At 48.6% G+C, this 19,882-nt stretch overlaps 6 protein-coding genes across 6 annotated transcripts; all 6 read left to right on the top strand.

Moving 5' to 3' along the window:
- The first annotated feature begins 27 nt into the window (after positions 1 to 27).
- C8R40DRAFT_1081819 (phosphoribosyltransferase-like protein) lies at positions 28 to 2,257 on the top strand. The gene is made up of 6 exons (XM_046227158.1): positions 28 to 282; positions 340 to 698; positions 800 to 855; positions 1,139 to 1,234; positions 1,648 to 2,102; positions 2,163 to 2,257. The coding sequence occupies exons 1-5, from the start codon at positions 249 to 251 to the stop codon at positions 2,090 to 2,092; spliced, it is 990 nt and encodes a 329-aa protein (XP_046091863.1). The 5' UTR covers positions 28 to 248; the 3' UTR covers positions 2,093 to 2,102; positions 2,163 to 2,257.
- Positions 2,258 to 4,303: 2,046 nt separating this feature from the next.
- Positions 4,304 to 5,416, top strand: C8R40DRAFT_1081795 (uncharacterized protein). Its single transcript, XM_046227157.1, has 3 exons — positions 4,304 to 4,603; positions 4,663 to 5,124; positions 5,178 to 5,416. Exons 1-3 carry the CDS (start codon positions 4,543 to 4,545, stop codon positions 5,303 to 5,305), a joined length of 651 nt encoding a protein of 216 aa, XP_046091862.1. The 5' UTR covers positions 4,304 to 4,542; the 3' UTR covers positions 5,306 to 5,416.
- Positions 5,417 to 6,074: 658 nt separating this feature from the next.
- C8R40DRAFT_1033678 (protein kinase) lies at positions 6,075 to 7,302 on the top strand (the record flags this gene model as incomplete). The annotated part of the gene is made up of 2 exons (XM_046223358.1): positions 6,075 to 6,521; positions 6,577 to 7,302. The coding sequence occupies 2 exons, from the start codon at positions 6,075 to 6,077 to the stop codon at positions 7,300 to 7,302; spliced, it is 1,173 nt and encodes a 390-aa protein (XP_046091861.1).
- Positions 6,934 to 10,954, top strand: C8R40DRAFT_281532 (uncharacterized protein). Its single transcript, XM_046234581.1, has one exon. The coding sequence runs from the start codon at positions 7,316 to 7,318 to the stop codon at positions 10,610 to 10,612; it is 3,297 nt and encodes a 1,098-aa protein (XP_046091860.1). The 5' UTR covers positions 6,934 to 7,315; the 3' UTR covers positions 10,613 to 10,954.
- Positions 10,955 to 11,036: 82 nt separating this feature from the next.
- On the top strand, positions 11,037 to 11,817 carry C8R40DRAFT_281402 (uncharacterized protein). The gene is made up of 2 exons (XM_046234580.1): positions 11,037 to 11,510; positions 11,565 to 11,817. Exons 1-2 carry the CDS (start codon positions 11,219 to 11,221, stop codon positions 11,654 to 11,656), a joined length of 384 nt encoding a protein of 127 aa, XP_046091859.1. The 5' UTR covers positions 11,037 to 11,218; the 3' UTR covers positions 11,657 to 11,817.
- A 684-nt stretch (positions 11,818 to 12,501) lies between these two features.
- C8R40DRAFT_1233918 (uncharacterized protein) lies at positions 12,502 to 19,611 on the top strand (the record flags this gene model as incomplete). Its single annotated transcript, XM_046233343.1, has 7 exons — positions 12,502 to 12,882; positions 12,955 to 14,628; positions 14,698 to 15,050; positions 15,160 to 16,150; positions 16,212 to 16,439; positions 16,567 to 17,455; positions 17,529 to 19,611. The coding sequence occupies exons 1-7, from the start codon at positions 12,858 to 12,860 to the stop codon at positions 19,609 to 19,611; spliced, it is 6,243 nt and encodes a 2,080-aa protein (XP_046091858.1). The 5' UTR covers positions 12,502 to 12,857.
- Between the last annotated feature and the right edge of the window lie 271 nt (positions 19,612 to 19,882).

Below are 19,882 nucleotides of genomic sequence, written 5' to 3'. Positions count from 1 at the left end.
TTGCTACAATTTCCTTAGACACCTTCACGCCACAGTACATCAACTCTCGTTGTCTCTGCCAGCCAGTGCTTCCCTGTGCTCTCGAATCAACTCTTCGACCTGTTAATGGCTAACTAGCCTCCCCTAAGCTCCCCCAAACATCTTCGAGTCCTGCTACTTATATCTATCAGCTATCTATATTTCAATCGTCCATCTAGTTCTGCTTTCACCCTCTCACAACCAGCTGTACTCTATTTTTGATTGTAAAAATGTTGAACGGAAGCGGTATCAAAATCTTCACTGGTGCGATCCGTTCTGTTTCACCTCTCAAGTTCCACTCCTCATAACTCTACCTTTCAGGCACCAGCCACCCCGAACTTGCAGAAATCATTGCTCGTCGACTCGGCCTCACTCTTGGCAAAGCCTCCGTAACCAAATCTTCCATTGGCGAAACTGATGTTTGCATTTTCGAATCCGTCCGCGAAGACGACGTCTACATAATCAACACTGGCTCAGACAAACCCACTTCCGTCAACACCTCTCTGATGGAAATGTGTATTATGATTCATGCCTGCAAAATTGCTAGTGCAAAACGTATCACAGCGGTGATGCCGCTTTTCCCGTATGCGAGACAGGATAAGAAGGATAAAAGTCGGGCACCAATAACGGCTAAGTTGGTGGCGAATATGTTGGTGAAGGCCGGTTGTGACCATTTAATTGTGAGTTTTGTGTTTCTTTTCATTCTACAATCTCTGTTACATATTGACGAATATTTCTCCCATTCTCCACCTTTATCGCGCGTGCCGACCAACAATGATAGACTATGGACTTACATGCTTCTCAAATCCAAGGTTTCTTTGACGTACCAGTTGACAAGTGAGTCTTCACTCGTTCCATTTCCGACAGCTTGCTGACTTCTACTATCCGCAGTGTGCGTAATAACTACATTTCATTTTATACAAAGCTCATTCAATTCGCTGCCTCATTGTTTCTTCTTTCATGCTTCATGTACTGCCACTTTTCACGGGAAATCCCCTTCACCTTTGACTCACTCCTCCCCCCCCTCTTTGGATATTCTCATACGCGGTCGTGGTACATTTCCTTCGTGATCGTCCGGTCATCCTCAATTCCGCCACCGGAAATTGCGATTCTACGAATAGCTATACGCAGAGCCATCCGCGATTCTCTACATTCGATCGCATTTTAACCTTCAAGATGTGGTGATCGTCTCGCCTGATGCTGGTGGTGCTAAGAGGTGGGTAACTTTTTATGTAAATTTTAATGAGTTATGCTGATCAATTCTTGACTTCTCGCTTGATCTTTCTCTGTTCATCTGTGTCATTTTCCCATCGGCGGTGTGCTTCCACTTTCTTGCTCGCATTGCTATTATATGTGACATGCATTCATCGTCTTCATTTCGTCATATTCATCACCCGGAACTGTTTCTTCTATCTCCCTTATCTCCTTCCTATATTGCCTATTCTATGTTCATTTTGTCTTTCGCCTGCAAAATTTCATCTCCTGTCATCTCCGCCTGTTCCATCGGGCGCTTTCAATTTTGCTTCACTCGTTGCTGTATTCTTTCCGTCATTTCGCTTCATTTTCCTCCCCCTTCTAATTCCCCCAAAACTTCTTCTGCCAATCCCTTTCCACCTGGTACATCTACAGAGCAACCTCCATCGCCGACCGCCTCGGTGTCGACTTTGCACTCTTCCACAAAGAACGCAAAAAGGCTAACGAAGTCTCCCGGATGGTCCTCGTAGGGCACGTCAAGGACAAAATTGCGATCCTTGTCGACGACATGGCCGACACATGTGGCACGCTCTGTCTAGCCGCGCACCACCTTTCTGAAGCCGGAGTCCGCACTGTCGACGGTCGGCCGCAAGTCTTTGCGATCGTGACGCACGGGATCCTCAGCGGAAATGCGTTGAAGAACGTTGAGGAGAGCGCGTTAGAGAAGTTGATTGTGACGAATACGTTGCCGCAGGGAGAGAATCAGAAGATGTGTGCGAAGATTGAGGTTATAGATATTGGGAATGTGCTTGGAGAGGTTATCAGGAGGAGTCATTATGGGGAGAGTGTATCGAAATTGTTTCACGAGGTGCCATATTGAGCATGTTATGGTGAGTCAGCGAGGTTTGGACGTGTAGGATGGGAGGTGATATCTGAAGTATTTTGGACAGGTAAGATAAAGGTGTGCTTGCTGCTGTAGATTACGCGACAAAACATGTATGTAAGTACATAAAATAGATCTTGAAATCGAAGTGTTTAGCTCAGTCTGAAGTGGAACGTGGCATACAAGCGAGTCCCCCACCATGTAAAAGATTTGACTTGCCGCAACAAGAAAAACATGAAAAGCCGACAGGCGGCACGGATAGGATAGGATAGGATATGAATTATATTTGGTTGGACTTCAGTCCGTCCAACGGCTCGCTTCATCAACGAGGCTGTCATCCTGTGGAAGAACTTCATCAAGCAAGATTTAGAGGGTGAGGAGGAGGATGGAACGAGCGATGAGGACGCTTGAGGAGCCGAAAACATCATATCTTGGAAGTTATTGATCTATTGTATTATTATTCTAACTCTACACTCTAATGCTTGTACTACGTACCTCTGCCTGCCTCGTTGACCTGGCCGTAGTCTACCTTCTCCTTGCGGGTTGAGCTCGCTGCCGCCAGTACCTCGAGACCGGCTGTTCCGCTTTTGGGACCACATCTTCGGATGGCGCCGTGTATCTATCTATCTATCTATCTGGCGGTAAACTTATAGCCACTGCTGACTGCCACGTACTACGAAGGTCCAACAGCTACCATTTTTCTCAGACACACTCCCAAGTTGCTTGAGTGTTGGTCCTCTAGTCGTCGAGGGGCGTTTAATTTATATTAGCTAGGTTAGTATCTCTGTTGTTGTCGTAGACTCGTAGTCCGGATCCTGTAACAAAGCGGGTTTGATCGCGCTCGGATGATTGCCTATAATTGCATACTTCCTTGACAGAGGCTGTATGTAGGAGAGACCGCCGCACTTTTTTTTCCTGTCCCTGTTACGTAGGGACACGTTTGTTCAAGGTGACACTGCCAAAAAAAACAAGGATATAAAGACAACATTCCCGATGGCCTTCGAACCCACGAACCTTTTCTTTGCTGGTCAAAGAGAATATTTCGCTCTATCACTCCCTGTTTTTACGACAACTGCGTGCTATGCGTCTCCGCCATTTTACCACTTTTGGCGTTAGCCTGCTCTCTGTTGCATGTGCGATGCCCCTTTCGGTGGACCGTTTTCCATAGTTGTGGCAACTTGCAAGCAATGGACCTAAGCTTTCAACGTATTCCTTATCCAGACTGGTAATGCGGTCCATTCGCGCAACAGTGACGATGGTTTGAGGCCGGAAGATCTTCCCCATTTACTACCAGAACTTGTCGGTGAAAAATCGGAAGATACTGAAGACCCTGTTTCCGTGAACGGGGAGGGCCGGACGCCGAAAAAATCAGTGAAATAGACCCCGACCCCACAGTTATCCGACCAACCACATCCCTTGCGAATTATATTTCAGCCTAATCATGGTGGGACAGGTCAGCACAATGTGAATGTAGAGGAACGAATCATATAATTGCTACGTCATGCGCATTATCCTACATTGGATGCTGGAGGCTGGAGATGTCGAATGGGAAAATCGAGAGCAACTGGGATCAGAATCGACTGTGCATTTCCGAGTGGCAGATAACCGTCAGGGAAGGTATTGCAACAAGGTTTGTGATTGTTCATTGGACACATCGAGGAGCACTGCGGGACATCCCATTGGGTCGATTGGGACTCTGAACGTAGCGCGTACGACGTAGACGTGAACAGGAGGTTGTACCACCGATACTACACCCAATCATGATAGAACGAGTTCATCTTCCCCATTGCGGAGGCATGAACGTAAGAGCATTATGTTATTATTCCTGCCTCCGTCGACGACGGTCTGGTACTCTGCCTCTCCAGGGAACTAAAGTTAATTGGCTAGCTGTTCTCAGATAATTTCTGTTCTTGTTCTGCCCCTGAGGCTTTTTTGCAAAAAAAAAAAAACTTGATTCTGTGTTCTGAGTCCTTTTGTCTCCCGGTACTTGCCGGTCAATGTGGATCCACCGCAATCGTAAAGTGCAAGGGTATGCCATGGTATGCGTATCCGCTGGTATCCGGTGATTTTTTTGCGAGTGATTTTGGCCCTTTTTCGCCGCACCTACAATTGAAAGTACCGACCGACAAAACGAAGAAGGAAGGAAGGAAGGAATATTAAACGGCTTAGTCCAAAATTTGGTCACCGCATAGTCCGGGGATTATCTTGGCGTGGTAGACTGAGAGGAATGTTGTAATGAGTAATGAGCTCATTCCGACGGCGAAACACTCTGACCATAAATTGACGCATAATTGACGCATCGCCTGGGCCTCAGTGGAAAACATATAGATATGGTTCAATAGCCCTCAGAGTCACGAACCACCATCTTCTTTTGCTGGTCAAAGAAGAATTCTATATTCGCTCTATACACACCCACTTCCTCGCGCCGTCCGACTACGACAGTTACCATGCGTCTCTGTCTGATTCCTTTGTGCATTGGCTTGTTTTCAATCCACGCGTATGCGATGCCTGTTTCGGTGAGTCTCTTCAGAAACGTAGCAAGTAAAACAAGACGATTTGGAACTCACTTCACTTTTTCTTCCCATGCACATTTATTTCTTCTCAGGATGGCAGCACAATTCATGCACGTTCTGGTGTGCTAGCATCACAACCTCTGGAACATGGAGGGGTCATTGCCAAACAGGATCCATCCCGCGACCCAACAGATCGAAACCAACCTATCGATAAATCAAGCGCCCAAAATATCCCAGGCGCTCTGGTTACGATCACATTTGAAGAGGAAGTCCACGAGCAAGTCCCCGTCCCAGGTGAAAGGAACGCAACTGTAGAGAACTTTGTCGTATCGCTCTTACAGAGGCAATACTATACTACAGGAACGTTGAACAGTCAGACTCATATCCAATGGGAACATAACGTGCGAAGTGACTGGTCCCTAGCCCAATTGCTGTTTCGGGTGGAAGATACACGTACGGGGCAGCATTGTCATAAATTTTGTGATGCTGCGTTGGATGTTCATCAGAGTATGCAGACTAGACAGGCTGTGGGTGAGATAGCGACTCCGAACACCGAATGGATCAATTACTTTATATCTCAGCATGGCGGGCACTAGGCTTCATAGAAATAGACGAGATTGTAGATCGAATAAATCGTTATGCCAAGACTCACAGAGTGGTCGTATATGTCGAGAAGAACAGGCCGAGGACAGCATAGAAGTCGTCGCTTCAATCCGTTGTACTGAAAATACTACGTGGAAAGAGGCAGCGAGCTGGGTGAGGTGTACGATGGACGTTTACCATGGAAGACCATGAAAGTACATAAAATAAACGTCGCTTTGGTCTATTTCGGTTACCTTCATTGAAGGCGAAATGTACGTATAGCAGCGCTTAACATGAGTACAGATGGAATGGACTTAAGGTTCAAGCTAAGGCTCGGATTCAGAGTTTACCGGGGAGCTGAACATGTTATTGCCCCCAGAAAATCCACCGTGGCTCTCATAGCCGGTAAGTTTATGGTTGCTTGGGCTTTAAATTTGGTGGACGATCTGCGGGATGAATTTGATCGAATCAAAGTTATCAAAGTGGAGTGGAGTAAAATACAATATTCCGGTCATCTTGACTGAAAAAAGCCAGAAACAGCTTTTTCATTTCTGCCATCATTAGCCGAACCGAAAGATTTGGTTGTTACGCAGAATCCGCAAAGGCCTTTTTCCTCAAACCTCCAACGTGGTTCTTTTTTCCAGTCATCAGTTTTCTCTTCCGTGGAAGCACCGACAGTACCGGCATAACGGCGTTCTGGATCTCTCTCTTTTGGACTCCTTCGTAAACGTCAACCCTAAACTCTCACTGTAACGGCCACAGCTAACCGAGACGACGGCCACCACACAAATCCCGAACAGTGACTACAGAGACAAACTCGGACTTTTCCACTTTTGCTAACGGCGACAAGGACGTCGACATAACTTTGGTTGCGAGATGCGACTATGAACGCAGTCGTCTCACCACAAAATAATTACACTCGCCAACACCATCACAATATAACATTACCTCCACATGCTCAGCACAATCCACCTGCACCTCAACCTAATGGCAACAATAATAATTCCAATGGAAATAACACCAACAAATGTATCTCCGTCGTCGGTGTACCTTCAGTACACATATCCAACAACAGACTCGTCGTTGGCTCGTCCTCATCATCGTCTACACGGTCATATACGCCGCTTAAAGTTCTTGGAGACGGCTCTTTTGGAACGGTCTGGTTATGTGATTGGCATGGAACTCTGCCGCCTAATACACCTTTGTCGCCTATGCAGTGTGGGGCAGGTGCGAGGCCCGAGTGGGTGGGAAAGAGATTGGTGGCGGTAAAGAGAATGAAGAAGAGGTGGGAAGGTGGTTGGGATGAGTGTCAACAGTTGAAAGAGTTGGAGGTGAGTATACTATTTGTGATGAAGAAATGAATATTCATTCAATGCTTTGCTTCAGAGTCTCCGCGCTATTCCTTTTCATCCCAATATCATTCCTTTATACGATTTTTTCCTAATGCCAGCAACCAAAGAACTGTACTTTGTATTCGAATCTATGGAGGGCAACCTGTACCACCTCATCAAAGCTCGTAAAGGTCGTCCACTCGCTGGTGGCCTCGTCGCCTCCATTTTCTTTCAAATCGTCTCTGGTTTATCACACATTCACGCCCACGGGTACTTTCACCGTGACATGAAACCCGAAAACGTCTTAGTCACCACTACCGGTTTATTCGACTACACTACCCTCTCGCCTATCGCTCCTCCACATGCACCGCCAGAAAAAGATGTGGTTGCGATTATCAAGCTAGCTGATTTTGGTCTGGCGAGGGAGACGAAAAGTAAGCCTCCGTATACAGAGTATGTGTCGACGAGGTGGTACAGGGCACCAGAGGTATTGTTGTTGAGTAGAGATTATTCGAACCCCGTAGATATGTGGGCGTTGGGAACGATTATGGCAGAATTGGTCAATCTCCGTCCGTTGTTTCCTGGATTGGACCAGGTAGATCAGATTGCGAAGATTTGTCAGGTCTTGGGCAATCCGGCGGATGATCATGGTGTAGATGTGTCAGGTGCACCTATGGGCGGTGGCGCATGGTCTAAAGGATTGGAGATGGCTGCTCACGTTGGGTTCGAGTTTAGAAGAGTGAGTGCAATATATTTGTCGTTTCTAACATCATTTATTTAAAATTTCTATTCAGATGCCTCCACAAGATATTCATTCACTGTTCGACCGATCTATCCCAACGTCTCTCATCCACTGTATCCGTGATCTGCTCAAGTTTGACCCCGACGCTCGACTCACGAGCCACGAGTGTCTTCATCACCCTTATCTCGTCGAGTCGCTTCCCCGCAACGACATACCGCTTCCTCCCGGAGTTCGGCTTGCCACCCCACTCTCTTTGAATGAACACGGTGTTAACGGCCTCGCGCCTTCAATCAGCTCACTCTCCCCTCGATCCATTCCCCCATCACACTCTCACACGTCACAGCTACAAATACCTTCTGTTACTGCTTCTCACCGTACTTCGTTTTTTCAGTCCCATTCGCCCACACCTGGTCCAGCTGTCAACGGTGCTGCTGTTACTCATGTTGGCAACGATGGCGATTATCCAGTACCTATGGAGATTTCCCCTCGAACCGAATCTCCCGAATACGCTCTACTAAATGGCCATTCTCATGCCAATGGTATGTCAACTCACGCCACGGACCCTTCCCTCTCGGCATCTCAATCTCAATCTACCAAACTTGGCAAATTCTCAGGCTTTGGCAAAAAGTTTGGTTTAGGCAGATTCGGGTCCGATAAACACGCCACAAATTCGCAGAACCATGAATTGCCTCCCGTGCACGATATTGGGTCGAGCTCTACAGGGTCCTTGAAGCGTACACAGTCTGACGGGTCAGATACACGGTCTATGCGCGGGGAACCTTCCTCTCCACGAGACCCTCAACCTCCTGTCCGTCATGAAGATGGTAGACGGTTCACGAAAAAGGAAGCCGAGCATAATAAGAAAGAAGCCGAACGTCTCCATCGTGAAGCCGAGATCCAGCGTCGGGCTTTGGCTGAGAAGATGCAGAGAGAGCAAGCGAGAGCTGTGATGCAAAAACGTAATTTCCTCATCCAGCAGAACTCTATGAAGGGCGCGAAAGGCGCGACTGGGATGGGCAAGGAAATTGAGTGGAGGAGCGGAGGGAGTGAACACCCAAGTATTCCGGTATCGTATACGCAGCAAATGCAGCATCATCAACATCAGCAGCAGCAGCAACCGACTGCCGGACCAGCGGCAGTTCAACCAGGTCTATCTGCAGTGGCGAAAGGGAAACAGCCAGTGGGACCTGGTCCGATTCGCACAAGGACGAGGGATAGAGAGCATCATGCGAACGGCGTTACAGTCTCCCCTAGATTGCACCATCCACATCCTTCACATCTCCCAGTGGTTGGAGTCGGAATTGGAGTCGCAGGGCCTAGCAGTACCCATTCACACGATACTATGGATTGGCGAGATAGCAATCCACCAGGCGAACGATCGACGAAACTTCGTCGAATGGACCTTGACGATGATGTTTCTTCCGTAGTGTCCTCTTCGACTGACGTCCATAGCACCGGTCGATCTTCTATTTCGCGTATGTCTCAGCTCTCACAGATGTCAGCGATATCGTTCGCTTCGGTGGGTACCGTGGATACTTTCAACACGTTCAATACGATTGGTTCATCAAATACTGTGGATTCTGTGGGGAGTGATCCTGGTCCATCCAGGCCATCAAGGTCAAGGCCGGGGATTCGAAATAGACCGAGTTTGCTGGGCTTGAATAGGGTTACTTCGGCGGGGGCCTCTTTGAGACCGTCCTTTGATAATTTCACCACTACAGCTCCTGCTCCACCTGTTCCACCACTTCCCACCAATTTTCCGCCGAATTTCCCATTTTCGCATTCTTATTCACCCCATTTGCATACGCATACTCCATCTCAGCACTCACACAACTCGTACCACTCATACCGCTCCACGCATACACACTCGCCCTCCACGCCCTCCGCCCGGTCCTCGAACTCCTTCAATAACGCGCCTTCTTCCATTGACGGTCAGCTCGTGCATGATTTTCGGAATTTGGCGTCGATGGATCAAGAGCACCTCACAGTGGCGGAGTCTCCTCCTCAGAGTATCTCTCCACCTCCAATGCAGCTGTTATCCTTGTCATCGCCTTCACGTTCACAGACACGGTCCCACTCCCACTCTCATTCCCAATCACAGTCCCGTCCTTCTTTGTCTCCTCTAAGACCGCCATCGCCCTCCCTGTCGCCTTCTCCGATGCCCATCTCACCACAGTCCCAATATAATGGTAGTTTGCAAGTCCCCCAAATATCAAATCAAAGAACTGAATCGCTCTCATCTCGTCGTGGGCAGGCTCCTCCGCCATATTTGAACGTATCTCTTCAGCAGAGGAGTACATCGTATAGCCCGAGGAGCGTCAGTGGTAGTGATACTACTCCGAATACGTATGAGCCTGAGAGAGAGTATGGGATCCACGGAGTTCAGTATGGAGGTCAGAGAGAATTTAGTCGAAATACTGCATTAGATGAAGAGGCATACGAGCGAGGGAGGGAAAGGTCAGAAGAATATTATGGTAGGAGTGGACCTGATCCAGGAGGAGGGGCTACAGGACCAGGATACACTGACTACCACCATACATACACCAACCACTCACCAAATCCCAAGCCTAATGATCCTCATCTGAACCTCAATCCGCCCACTCAACCGATGCGAAATAAACGATCCGCAGATGAAATCTATAGTAATAGCTATGTCACTACTATCAACCCCAACACTAACGACGAGATGATCAATCCCATATTCAAAGTGGTGAGTTATAGTTACACCTCATGGGATGTTGATATGGGGGGATTGACTGTTAAACCTGAATCGCCCACCTCGTCTTCGACCACAACCACGACCACTACCTCGCCCACTACGACCTCGCCGTCCTCTGCCACCTCGTCCTCAATGAAATTCGTTGCATATTATGATGATGATAACGGTGTTTATGGTGATGATGAGAAGCCACCATTATCTACGCCACCATTGCCTACGCCCACGTCGGCTAACCCCACAGAAGATTCGTTTGATTCGGTAGATACGATGGATACTAGGGAGACAAGACATTCTATCGACTCGATGGACACTTTTGACAGTGGTGCATCATACGACAGCACGATGGAGTACACCTTCCACATTAATCCGACATATTTTGGCAACGGAGCTTCGAATGGCACCCTGCACAATAATGCCTACTCCGGCAATGGTAATGGTGTCGCTTACAATAATACTTATGAACGGTCGCCATCGGCATCGTTAGCACCATCATTAGCACCGTCCTTACCTCCATTCGCGGAACTCGACGCTGTCGCAGGAGGAGGTGGATATGAGTATCCCCCGTTGTCGCCCATGTCGTTCACCTCGCCTTCAGAGGTGGTGGAGGAGGCTAGAGCAGTGGAGAATTAGATTCTGGCTCATTTCGTTGTGGTGACTGTTTGGGTCGTCTTCGGGGAGGCTAATCGGTGGTACATGAGCTTGTGGGACTCTCTTGTGGGATTTGTGGGATAAATGAGATATTGTTGAAAACTTCGTGCGTAGACTCAGGTCAGATCTCCTTTTGCTATTGGCTAGTGTGTACTAGGCCTTCACCCTTACTTCATTTGCTCCTTCATTGCTTCCACATACATAAATACATAATGTGCTCTGTGTCTTCTACCTTCTACTTTTGCTCTTCTTTGCAACTCACCTTTCGCTGGTTCATCCTTTCATGTGAGTGCTATTTTAATTTTTCCTCTGCTATTTCTTACCCTCAGTTGAATACTCACCTCCGTTTCTATTAGCAACAGTGGTCCCCCAGCACCAATCATTCAACGCTCATTTATTGAAAATTCCATGATGCATCTGCATGTATGCACTCGCTCGCTGCCAACAATCAACTCAACACCACCACTCTTTTATTTACTGCTTATACTTCTTCCACTCTCTACTTATTGCATGTAGGCCACCAGGCCCTGGTGGTTTGCTCGTCGCTCCTTTATCATTCAATATTCTTACACCTGGAGTTCTCTCACCATGATACCTTCAACTTTGCGTTCTTATTGCACATTATCCCACATATCCATTCCATACTCTCTATCCCACCCTATCCTCTTATTGCCTATCGCAAGCCGCATCAAATCTATTAGACCTTTCGTTACTCAGCTATTTACTCCCTCTGTCGCTCTCTCTCGTGGTCCTCGATTGCTCTTCTTTCCTGCTTCGTTTCCATCATTACTTGTTTTCTTATTATATTACACCTTGCGCTTACAATCTTCAACAATTTCTGTTTCTCTCTTTTCTTCTCGTTTACTCACATCCTTCATAGGTACCTTTTCCTTTCGATCTCTGCCACGAATATTCACAGTACTCCCCCGCATAGTTACTCGATCTTTCTGCTTTCAATATTCCTGCAATATCGCAAATTTTCTGCATACACAAACATATTGTATCATCGCTTGGTATCACTTGTGATCAATTATTTGTTGAACGTTGAAGTAAATCGCTGCTCTGTTGTCTGTCAAGTCAATGTCCCCACACTTGCAGTTTTTCATTCAACCAACATACTACTACAGCTGATTCCAAAAGTTTAGGACGAAACCTCACATCGTTGGAGCACTGCTTGATACATGGCTCCGTATGACGACCGACGGGACTGTCAGCAGCTGCAGATCCAAAGCAACTGTTTCTGTTGGCTCTATAATCCTGCGGAGTGCGTCAATAAAAAGAAGCGCTAACATTTTGTAAACCCCATTCCCATTCTTTTTTTGCTGGTCAAAGAAGAACACTGTGTTGGCTACCCCGCACACTCATTACAAACACGAGTGAGCCCGTTGCCATCCTCACTGCTCCACCAAGTATTGAAACGCCCTCCCCTCCGAATCTCGTTCGAACAATTTACCAATGGACATGTCATGGCTTGGCCCCACGACGAGCAATGGAAGCTCGTGCAAGATACAGTGCTACGACTTTTAAATCTCATGTCTACAAAGGCCAGGCACTCCGGCCAGTCCTACCATAAACGCGGACGATGAACATCATGTCCATTGGGTGAACGAATATCGATGGCAGGCTCTACGATCTGGCGAGAGTCTAAGAGAGGTTTTCTTTCGAGTGGAAGATGATGATGAACGTGGGTTTTGCCACAGCATTTGTGTTGGAGTTGTGGTTCCGGGAACAAGAAAGTGTGCACTTTCAAACAACGAAAACTGGGACCATGTGCGTCAAATGAGCAACAATATCGGGTTTAGGTAGGTTTAAGTCTAGGCAGTAAGATGTACAACTTCCGACGAGGCTAAAACTGCTTAGAAGAAAAAAATATTTACCGTGGGAATTTATGCTATGTTACAAATTTGGCTTGGTTGCCTCGACAATTGGCAGACGCCGTTAACGTTATCTACAAACGAATTCACGCGACACACGAACCTCGACGAGAGAGCTGGCCGTTTATCACCTGGTCCACATATACACGGCCACACGTCTATACGGAGAACCTCTGTACGCTCGATACGCTCTTTACGCATTTGTACGTTGATACACCAGGAACGGCCAGCCACGACCGCCACATACATACACCAGCATACGCCAGTATCACTAAAAACGCCCCCCAAAAGAACGAGCTTTGATGAAAAAGCGCCTGCGATAAAAGAGAAACACATTTGTACAGTTGTTTCCAATGGCTGCGGTGCTGTCTAATATGGGTACGTCTCTTCTCCTTGTATAGACGCGTCGGTTCGAGGTCGATCTTCTTATGGATTCTGAACTCTGTGTAGAGACCGCTGAGAATTGGGATGATGATTTCGAGTTTCAAGCTCAAAGTCAACAGAATACGCAGAATACAAACGGTGGTAATGATAGTCGAAACAAGAAAAACAGGAATAAAAACAAAAGTCCACCTCATTCACCTCACACACCTTACTCTCGTCGTACGCGTAATCCATCTTCACCTTCTTCTCCATCGAAACCCCGGATCTCCATGTCAACCACGGGCTCACAAGTGACGATGGAAGCGGAAGATTGGGATTTGGCAACCCCTGCGCATACACCTGTCCATTCGAGGAATTCTTCGCATAGTTACTCGAACCAACAGCACCAGCAGAAAGCCAAGACATGGGCTGAAGCAGGTCCATCGACACCTACACGACGTCTCGTGAGCTCTGGCTCTGGTTCACTTCGGGAAACAGAGACAACGACGACAACAACAACAACAACGGAGAATTGGGATGAAGATTTCGAGGATCGAGTTGATTCTCCTCCTCGGTCTCCCCGTTCTCCTGGGTCACCTGGATCTCCTAGGGGAAAGGAGAGGAAAGACGGGAAAGAGAGAAGGAAGAGTTCTACGACTACGACGACTACGAGGAAAACTACCACTACAGAAAACTGGGACGATGAATTCCAATTCGGTGATTCGCCTGCACGGTCGATGCGGCATCGACACCCGCAGTATTCTGTTCACCAACATCCTTTCAATGGAGAAGAGGACTCTGACGATGATGATGAAGCAGACTTCCACTTCCACGGGTCAGACAAAGATGAAGATGATAGAACTGTTACTGCGAGGTCACGTAGAGCCGCGTTATCCAGGCTCGTGTCAAACTCCTCCTCATCGTCACCACCACCTCCGGTTCCACCTTTACCGTTTTCCCTTTTGCCCGTACCGCCACAGCACTCTGCTTCTTCCGACCATGACCACGAACACGTATTCCCGCACTCCCCGACTACGTCTGTATTCTCCGTCCCCACGTCTCATTCGGGCGGAACAGACAAAGATAGAGACTCCATTGCAGCTCCCTCGCATTATTCATACGGTTCGTACAATTCCACGACATATCTGCGTCCGACTGTCTCCCGTTCTTCTGCCGGAGGCGGAGGGTTAAGTCACCTCCCTCCGAGCCCACCGATTCATAAAGAACGCGAGCGGAGACGGTTGAGGAAGAAGAGTCGGCCGCAAGAGCCACAGGGACCTGTGTTATCTACTGCGATGAATACCATGAACAGCATGAATGTAAGCAGAGAGGGTATGGTTCACATGATGGTGAATTCGAGCAGAGAAAGCATAGGGAATACTGGAGTGAATGGACGTCCTGTCACACCGCTATCTCTTAGGTCAATGAGGTCGCTGAGTCCGCCTGCAATAGGAACAGCATCGACAACATCGAATAGGAATAGTGTGATGAGTGCCAGTGATGATGGGAATACTAGTTCTGGGTTGGGCCATTCCAAATCGAATGTGGAATCCGGACTCCCATCACTCTCTAATCTTCCCAGTCTCCCTTCATCTCCACCACCGCACCAATCCCATTCCCAAGCACAAGGAACCCCAGCACAAAAAACTCCACTCCTAACTCGTATCGGGAGCGTTAAGAAGAAATGGGCTGTGCGAAAGAAGAGAGCAAGTTCGGCACCGAGTGAGGTTGAGGTTGAGGGAACTGGGTTTGGGATGGAGGGTGAGTTCTTTGGTTTTACATTTTTTCATGTCGATATCAACTATTTGAATGATTTCGTTCGTTTGATAGAGGACCAACATCAGCAACAACAACCTTCGAGCTCGAGGGCAAATTGGTTTTTTCGTGCTACGAGTGGAAATGGGAGTGCCAATACCAATACCAATTCAAATTCCAAGATCATGGAGGACGAGTACAGCACCAAGTACGATGCGCATCAGACGCCTAAAGCGTCACGGACCAACGTGTACAACACCTCTAGTATCAATCCTCTAGATATCCCTCCTTCGATGCCCTCCACTCCCGCGACTCCCACAACACCATCGAAATTAATGAAACGCAAGAGTTTTGGGTTCGTTCAGTTGAGACCGAGAAATAAACCGATAAACGACGTTGATACAGGGAATGTTGTTGGGATTCTCGAGGTGGGTGTTCCTGCGATGCTCCTACGATGTTTCTAAATCTCACTTTGTCGTCTCCCTTTCCTCTTCCACTACCGTTGTTTCCTTTATATTTTAACCGTCTTCTTAACAGTCACGTGGCCATGTTCCTCCGCCTCCTCCTCGGAATCCCAACCGCCCCAAGAAACATTCCATCAACCCATCATCGTCCGGTGGTGGTCATGCAGGTAGTTCAACGTCCGACCTTCCGTCAGATCTGGAAGCGGAATTGCATCTGCGCGCGGGTCTCGGTGGTGGAAGCCTCAGTTCTTCGTCAGGTGATTTGCATGTTGGAGAGACAGGTATACGGCCCTCCCAGTCGAGACATGCGTCGTACGGTGGGTTAGGGCTAGGGAGGGCTCCTCAGGGTAGTTCAGAGAACTTGGATAGAGATGGAGGTGGAGATGGAAAAGCAAGAAGTAGACGGAGATCGTTCTCAAAATCATCTGCGATGAGTAGCCATAGTGGGAGTCAAATTCGTAAGAGGTCGAAAAGCCGAGAGACCAAACGCGGGACCCTTAGGGAGGATAGCGCCGTGCAAGAAAGCAGTGAAAGTAAGGAAGCTGGTAACAGGAGCTTCATGGGCTCCGTTCGGCGGATATCGTTCATTGGGAGTTCGAGAAAGCAGGGGAACGGGGATCAAGCTAACCAAGAAAAACAGCATAAACATAAACGGACAAAGAGCGGTGTTTCTTTGGCCTCGTTGGCGAGTGTTGCGATTGGGGATAGTGGCGGGACTATCCGAAAATCGTTTGACATCGACCTACATTCACACGACGAAGACGACGATCCACGTCCACCTCCAATGCCCCATCAAAAACTATCCCAGAATCAACCTACCCAGGCACTTCTTCCACCGATTGAACTGCTCCCGCCTTCACCGCCGCAGCGTGAGTCTCGAGATCCTACAAAATCTAATGCTACCACTACCACTACCGCCAATAATAATCCTACTATTGCTAACACTACCACTAACCATTTGAACTCTCACACAAAGCCTGCTTCCGTATCTCCCGTATCTCCTCTCACTGCCTCCCTAGGGAGGTCGACGGTCGCTCCTTCGATTGGCGGGAAGACGATTGGTGGTATGTCCGCTGCTCTGTCTTGGTCTATTTCATTCAACTGACTCAGTCATTCTCTATATAGGTGTTTCCTCTGGACTTTCTAACCTGACCTCCTCCACGAGCATGCCCGCTACCTCTGCCTCGTCGAACGTTCCCCGGCGCAATTCTTTGGGCGACATGCGGAACTCCTCTCCTGGGGACATGCGAAATTCTTTGGGCGGGTTAAAGATCCCTGCACGAATCAGTCAAGCCCAGGTGGGTCTGAAAAGGGACTTGGGGATGGTTAAGGAGTTTGCTGGGAGGGTTGAACGTGAGTAGTGTTGGTGTTTTTGTATTCACTATCTGACCGGGTGTCTTCTTTTGTTTTGTTTATTTCATTTATTTTGGACACGTTTATTTATTTCTAACAATTTCTGTTTAATTTTTTGCTCACATAGAACTAAAAACCCTACAAACGACGTATCACAACCTTGTTGCGGAGGTGCAGGGGATACTTGATGCTCAGCATGCTGTTGCTCATGCTGCTCAGAGTCAGCACGTACAATACGCTCCTCGTCCGGTGTCCCGTCCAGCGTCTCCGTCCCCGTTAGGTCCTTCTGCTTTATCTCCGTCAGCTACCTCAGCACCATCACCATTGGGTCCTTCGTCTACCTCACCTTCCCTGCCTTCCTCTCCCTCCTCGCCCTCTTCTCCTTCATCGAAAAACATTTTCCGTCCCTTATCCAGGATCAGATCGAACACGGCTAGTACGGTGTTGCCCTCTTCATATATTGAGGCTTCGTCTTCTTCGTCCTCGTTGGCGTCTCTATCTTCTCCCTCCGCCTACATGGGTACCTTAGACCCTACGCCCACACGCCACCATGAAGACACATCCAATGCAAACACAGATCGCGGAGACTCGTACAAACATCTCGCGGCGGCGTTTTATACCATCAACTCGCGGTATAAGATCGCCTGGGAGTGCGCGGAGCTGCTGATTGAGCTTGGAGGTGGGCCGGTTGGCGAAAACGGTAGTAGTAGTGGTGGTAGTGGAGATGGCAACGTAGGGGGCAAGAGCGGTGCTGAATCTGTACCGAATTCTCCTCCTCCACATGGGAGTGGAGGCGCTGGGTTTCCGGGGTCTCAAGGGCAGGGACACCCGTCGACGAGTATTTCTGCGCCTGTTGCGCTCGCTTTTGGCACATCACAACTAGTGCAAGGGAGTCAAGCGAAGAAGAGCAGGGAACGAGCGATCACGTTGTCTGGGGATGAAGCGTCGTCGAAGCCTGGGACGCCGACGCCTGGAATAGGGATGGGTGAAAGGAACTATACAGGATCTTATTCGTCGTACGTTTTCCTTTTTTGTGGTGGTTTTTGACCTGAGATTGAGGTTTGATATGTTTTTTTGTGTTTCTTGTAGGTCTACGTACACTACATATAGCTCTACTGCTACCTCTGCTCCTTCTATGACCACTCACATTACTACCCATGCCATTGCTTCCACGGTACCTACTCCAAACATGGCCTGGAGAGCCTCAACCGGACGTCACGACCTCAACCAGCGCCAGCTGTTGTTGTTACGCGAGATGCTGAATAATGAAGGAGGGTCGGGTTTTGTTTCTGGTGGTGAGGGGTTTAGTGGTGGAACTATGCAGCCTGGAGGCGGGACAGTACATCCTTCTCAGCTTGGACAACATCCGCGTTTTGATGATACTCATCATCCCAACTATCCCTCATCTTATCAAACCTCCCGTGAACAATCGCAACATTCTTCCCCTGTGGTCACTACGCCTCCTGCTCTCCCTACTTCCACCACTTATACCCACACTCCCCATACTCATACTCATACTCATCCTTCTGTACCTGCACTAGAAGAAGAACAACAAGTCAACAGGGAATGGCGCTGGGGCGACGGCAACCACGGGATGAACAACACCAATAATAGCACCATCACCCTTCCCTCGGCTCCTTCAGAGGAGAGTAGTTCCATGCCCAGTTCTGGGTTTGGATTAGGAGGTGCAAGAAGAGTAAGAGGAATAGGGGAGGGCAGCGGCGATGCTGTGAATAAGAAAAGAAAAAGCAGTAGGCTGCGAGGGATGAGCGGATTGAGAGATATGTTGAGGTCTTTGACCAGGAGTCAAAACCAAAGTGTCCCCAGTACGATGAATGGCATGGGTGCGGTCCCCAATGGAATGGCGCCACCCTCAACGACGTCGTTTAGCACAGAGTCGTCTTCTGTGGACCATCATAACCAACAGTATCAACATAGGTATCCGCATGGTATAGTTCCTGGATTACCTCATCCCTTAGGGTTAGGCGCGGGAGCCGGCCCCGCTCAAGGACCTGGAGGAATAGGCTCAGCTTACACCACCTCCGGCCGACGAAGGGCAAAGACTAGCTCAGGTCCTGATGCTAAGAGCTCCGTACATGAGCGGGACCAAGAGAAAGAGAAAGACGGGAGATCGACGTCTCCGTACATGCGTTCTACGTCCCCTTACACAACGTCCTCGCTTTCTGTAAAGGCGTCCCCGAGGAGACCGTCGTTAGCGTCGATTTTTCGAATCGGGGGGAGGGATGGGAAGGAGGCAAAGGAAACGAGAGATGGGAAAGCCCCTCCTCCATCGTCAGCAACCTCATCCACTATGCCTTCGGCAGCGGCTTCGGCTTCTTCGGCATCACCTTCGTTGTCCGTCCCAAGTCCTGTCTCACCGAATAACGCGCATAAGAGGGAAAGTACCGGCAAGACTAGCGGCACCAGTGGGAGCGATGAAGAAGATTGGGATAGGTTGGAGGAATATCCTGATGGTATCAACACACATCACGCTCATAACCATGCGTCTAATTATTCGTCTAACACATCCACCACGATCCGTGGTCGGTCCCCGTATTCGCACCACGATGGTTCTCTGCCTCCGGTACCTCCGTTACCGACAAATGCATTACAGGCAAGTGGTTCACAGACGTCGTTGTCGTTGTCGTCGGGTTTGGGTTTGTCAGGAACGAGTGTAGGTGTCCCTGGTGTCCCCGCGCGGGCAACACGTTTGTCGAATGTCGAAGAGAATGAACATCCCGAGTATCCTTCTGACTCCCAGAATGACCATCCGGACAACCACAGGGCGTCCAAGACGTCTCTATTGAACCGTACCAGATCTGGGTCTGGGACAAGCAGCCCAGTTCAATCAGCCCAATTTAAGACAATCACCTGGGGGAACAAGAACCTGACTGGCTCAGTGCGTTCGATGCCTCCTCAGATGCCGCAGGCGTTGGCCCCGGATTCAGACGCTCTGACAACGAGTCGGTCGAGGTTTTCGTATAATCCCCAATTCAGTCACAACAGCGAGGGTGTTCCTCATATTCCGAGTGGCGCGTCAACCCAACAACATACCAAACTAGCAATGACACCGGAAAACATCAAGCCCCTGCTGGAGAACGCGAACGAGGTGTATGCAAGGTTAGGAGAGTGTATTGGGGAGATTAGGGGGTTAGTTGGGGGATTGGTGTAAGGAGAAGGAAGGAGGCCGGGGGAGGTCAACTAGAGTTCGTTCGTTTGGTTTTCTAATTTTCACTGGGACTGTTCGTCACTGACAAGCCAAATGCACATACGTTCCCCAGAATGCAGCATCAATATAACATCTTTATCGTTTTCGTTAGTCATTTTGCTCGCTCCACTCCTTCATAATACAGTCGTTTACAAGCGTTTTATTACTTGTGTGTGATCATATTTACTATTTTCTTCGATATATCGTGTACATATCTTCACCTTCGATCCGGAGT

The sequence above is a fragment of the Lentinula edodes genome (assembly GCF_021015755.1).
Source record: "Lentinula edodes strain Le(Bin) 0899 ss11 chromosome Unknown C8R40scaffold_2, whole genome shotgun sequence".
NCBI lineage: Eukaryota > Fungi > Basidiomycota > Agaricomycetes > Agaricales > Omphalotaceae > Lentinula > Lentinula edodes.
The sequence above is the reverse complement of the archived record's forward strand: the minus strand, read 5'-3'. Positions and strand labels throughout refer to the sequence as shown.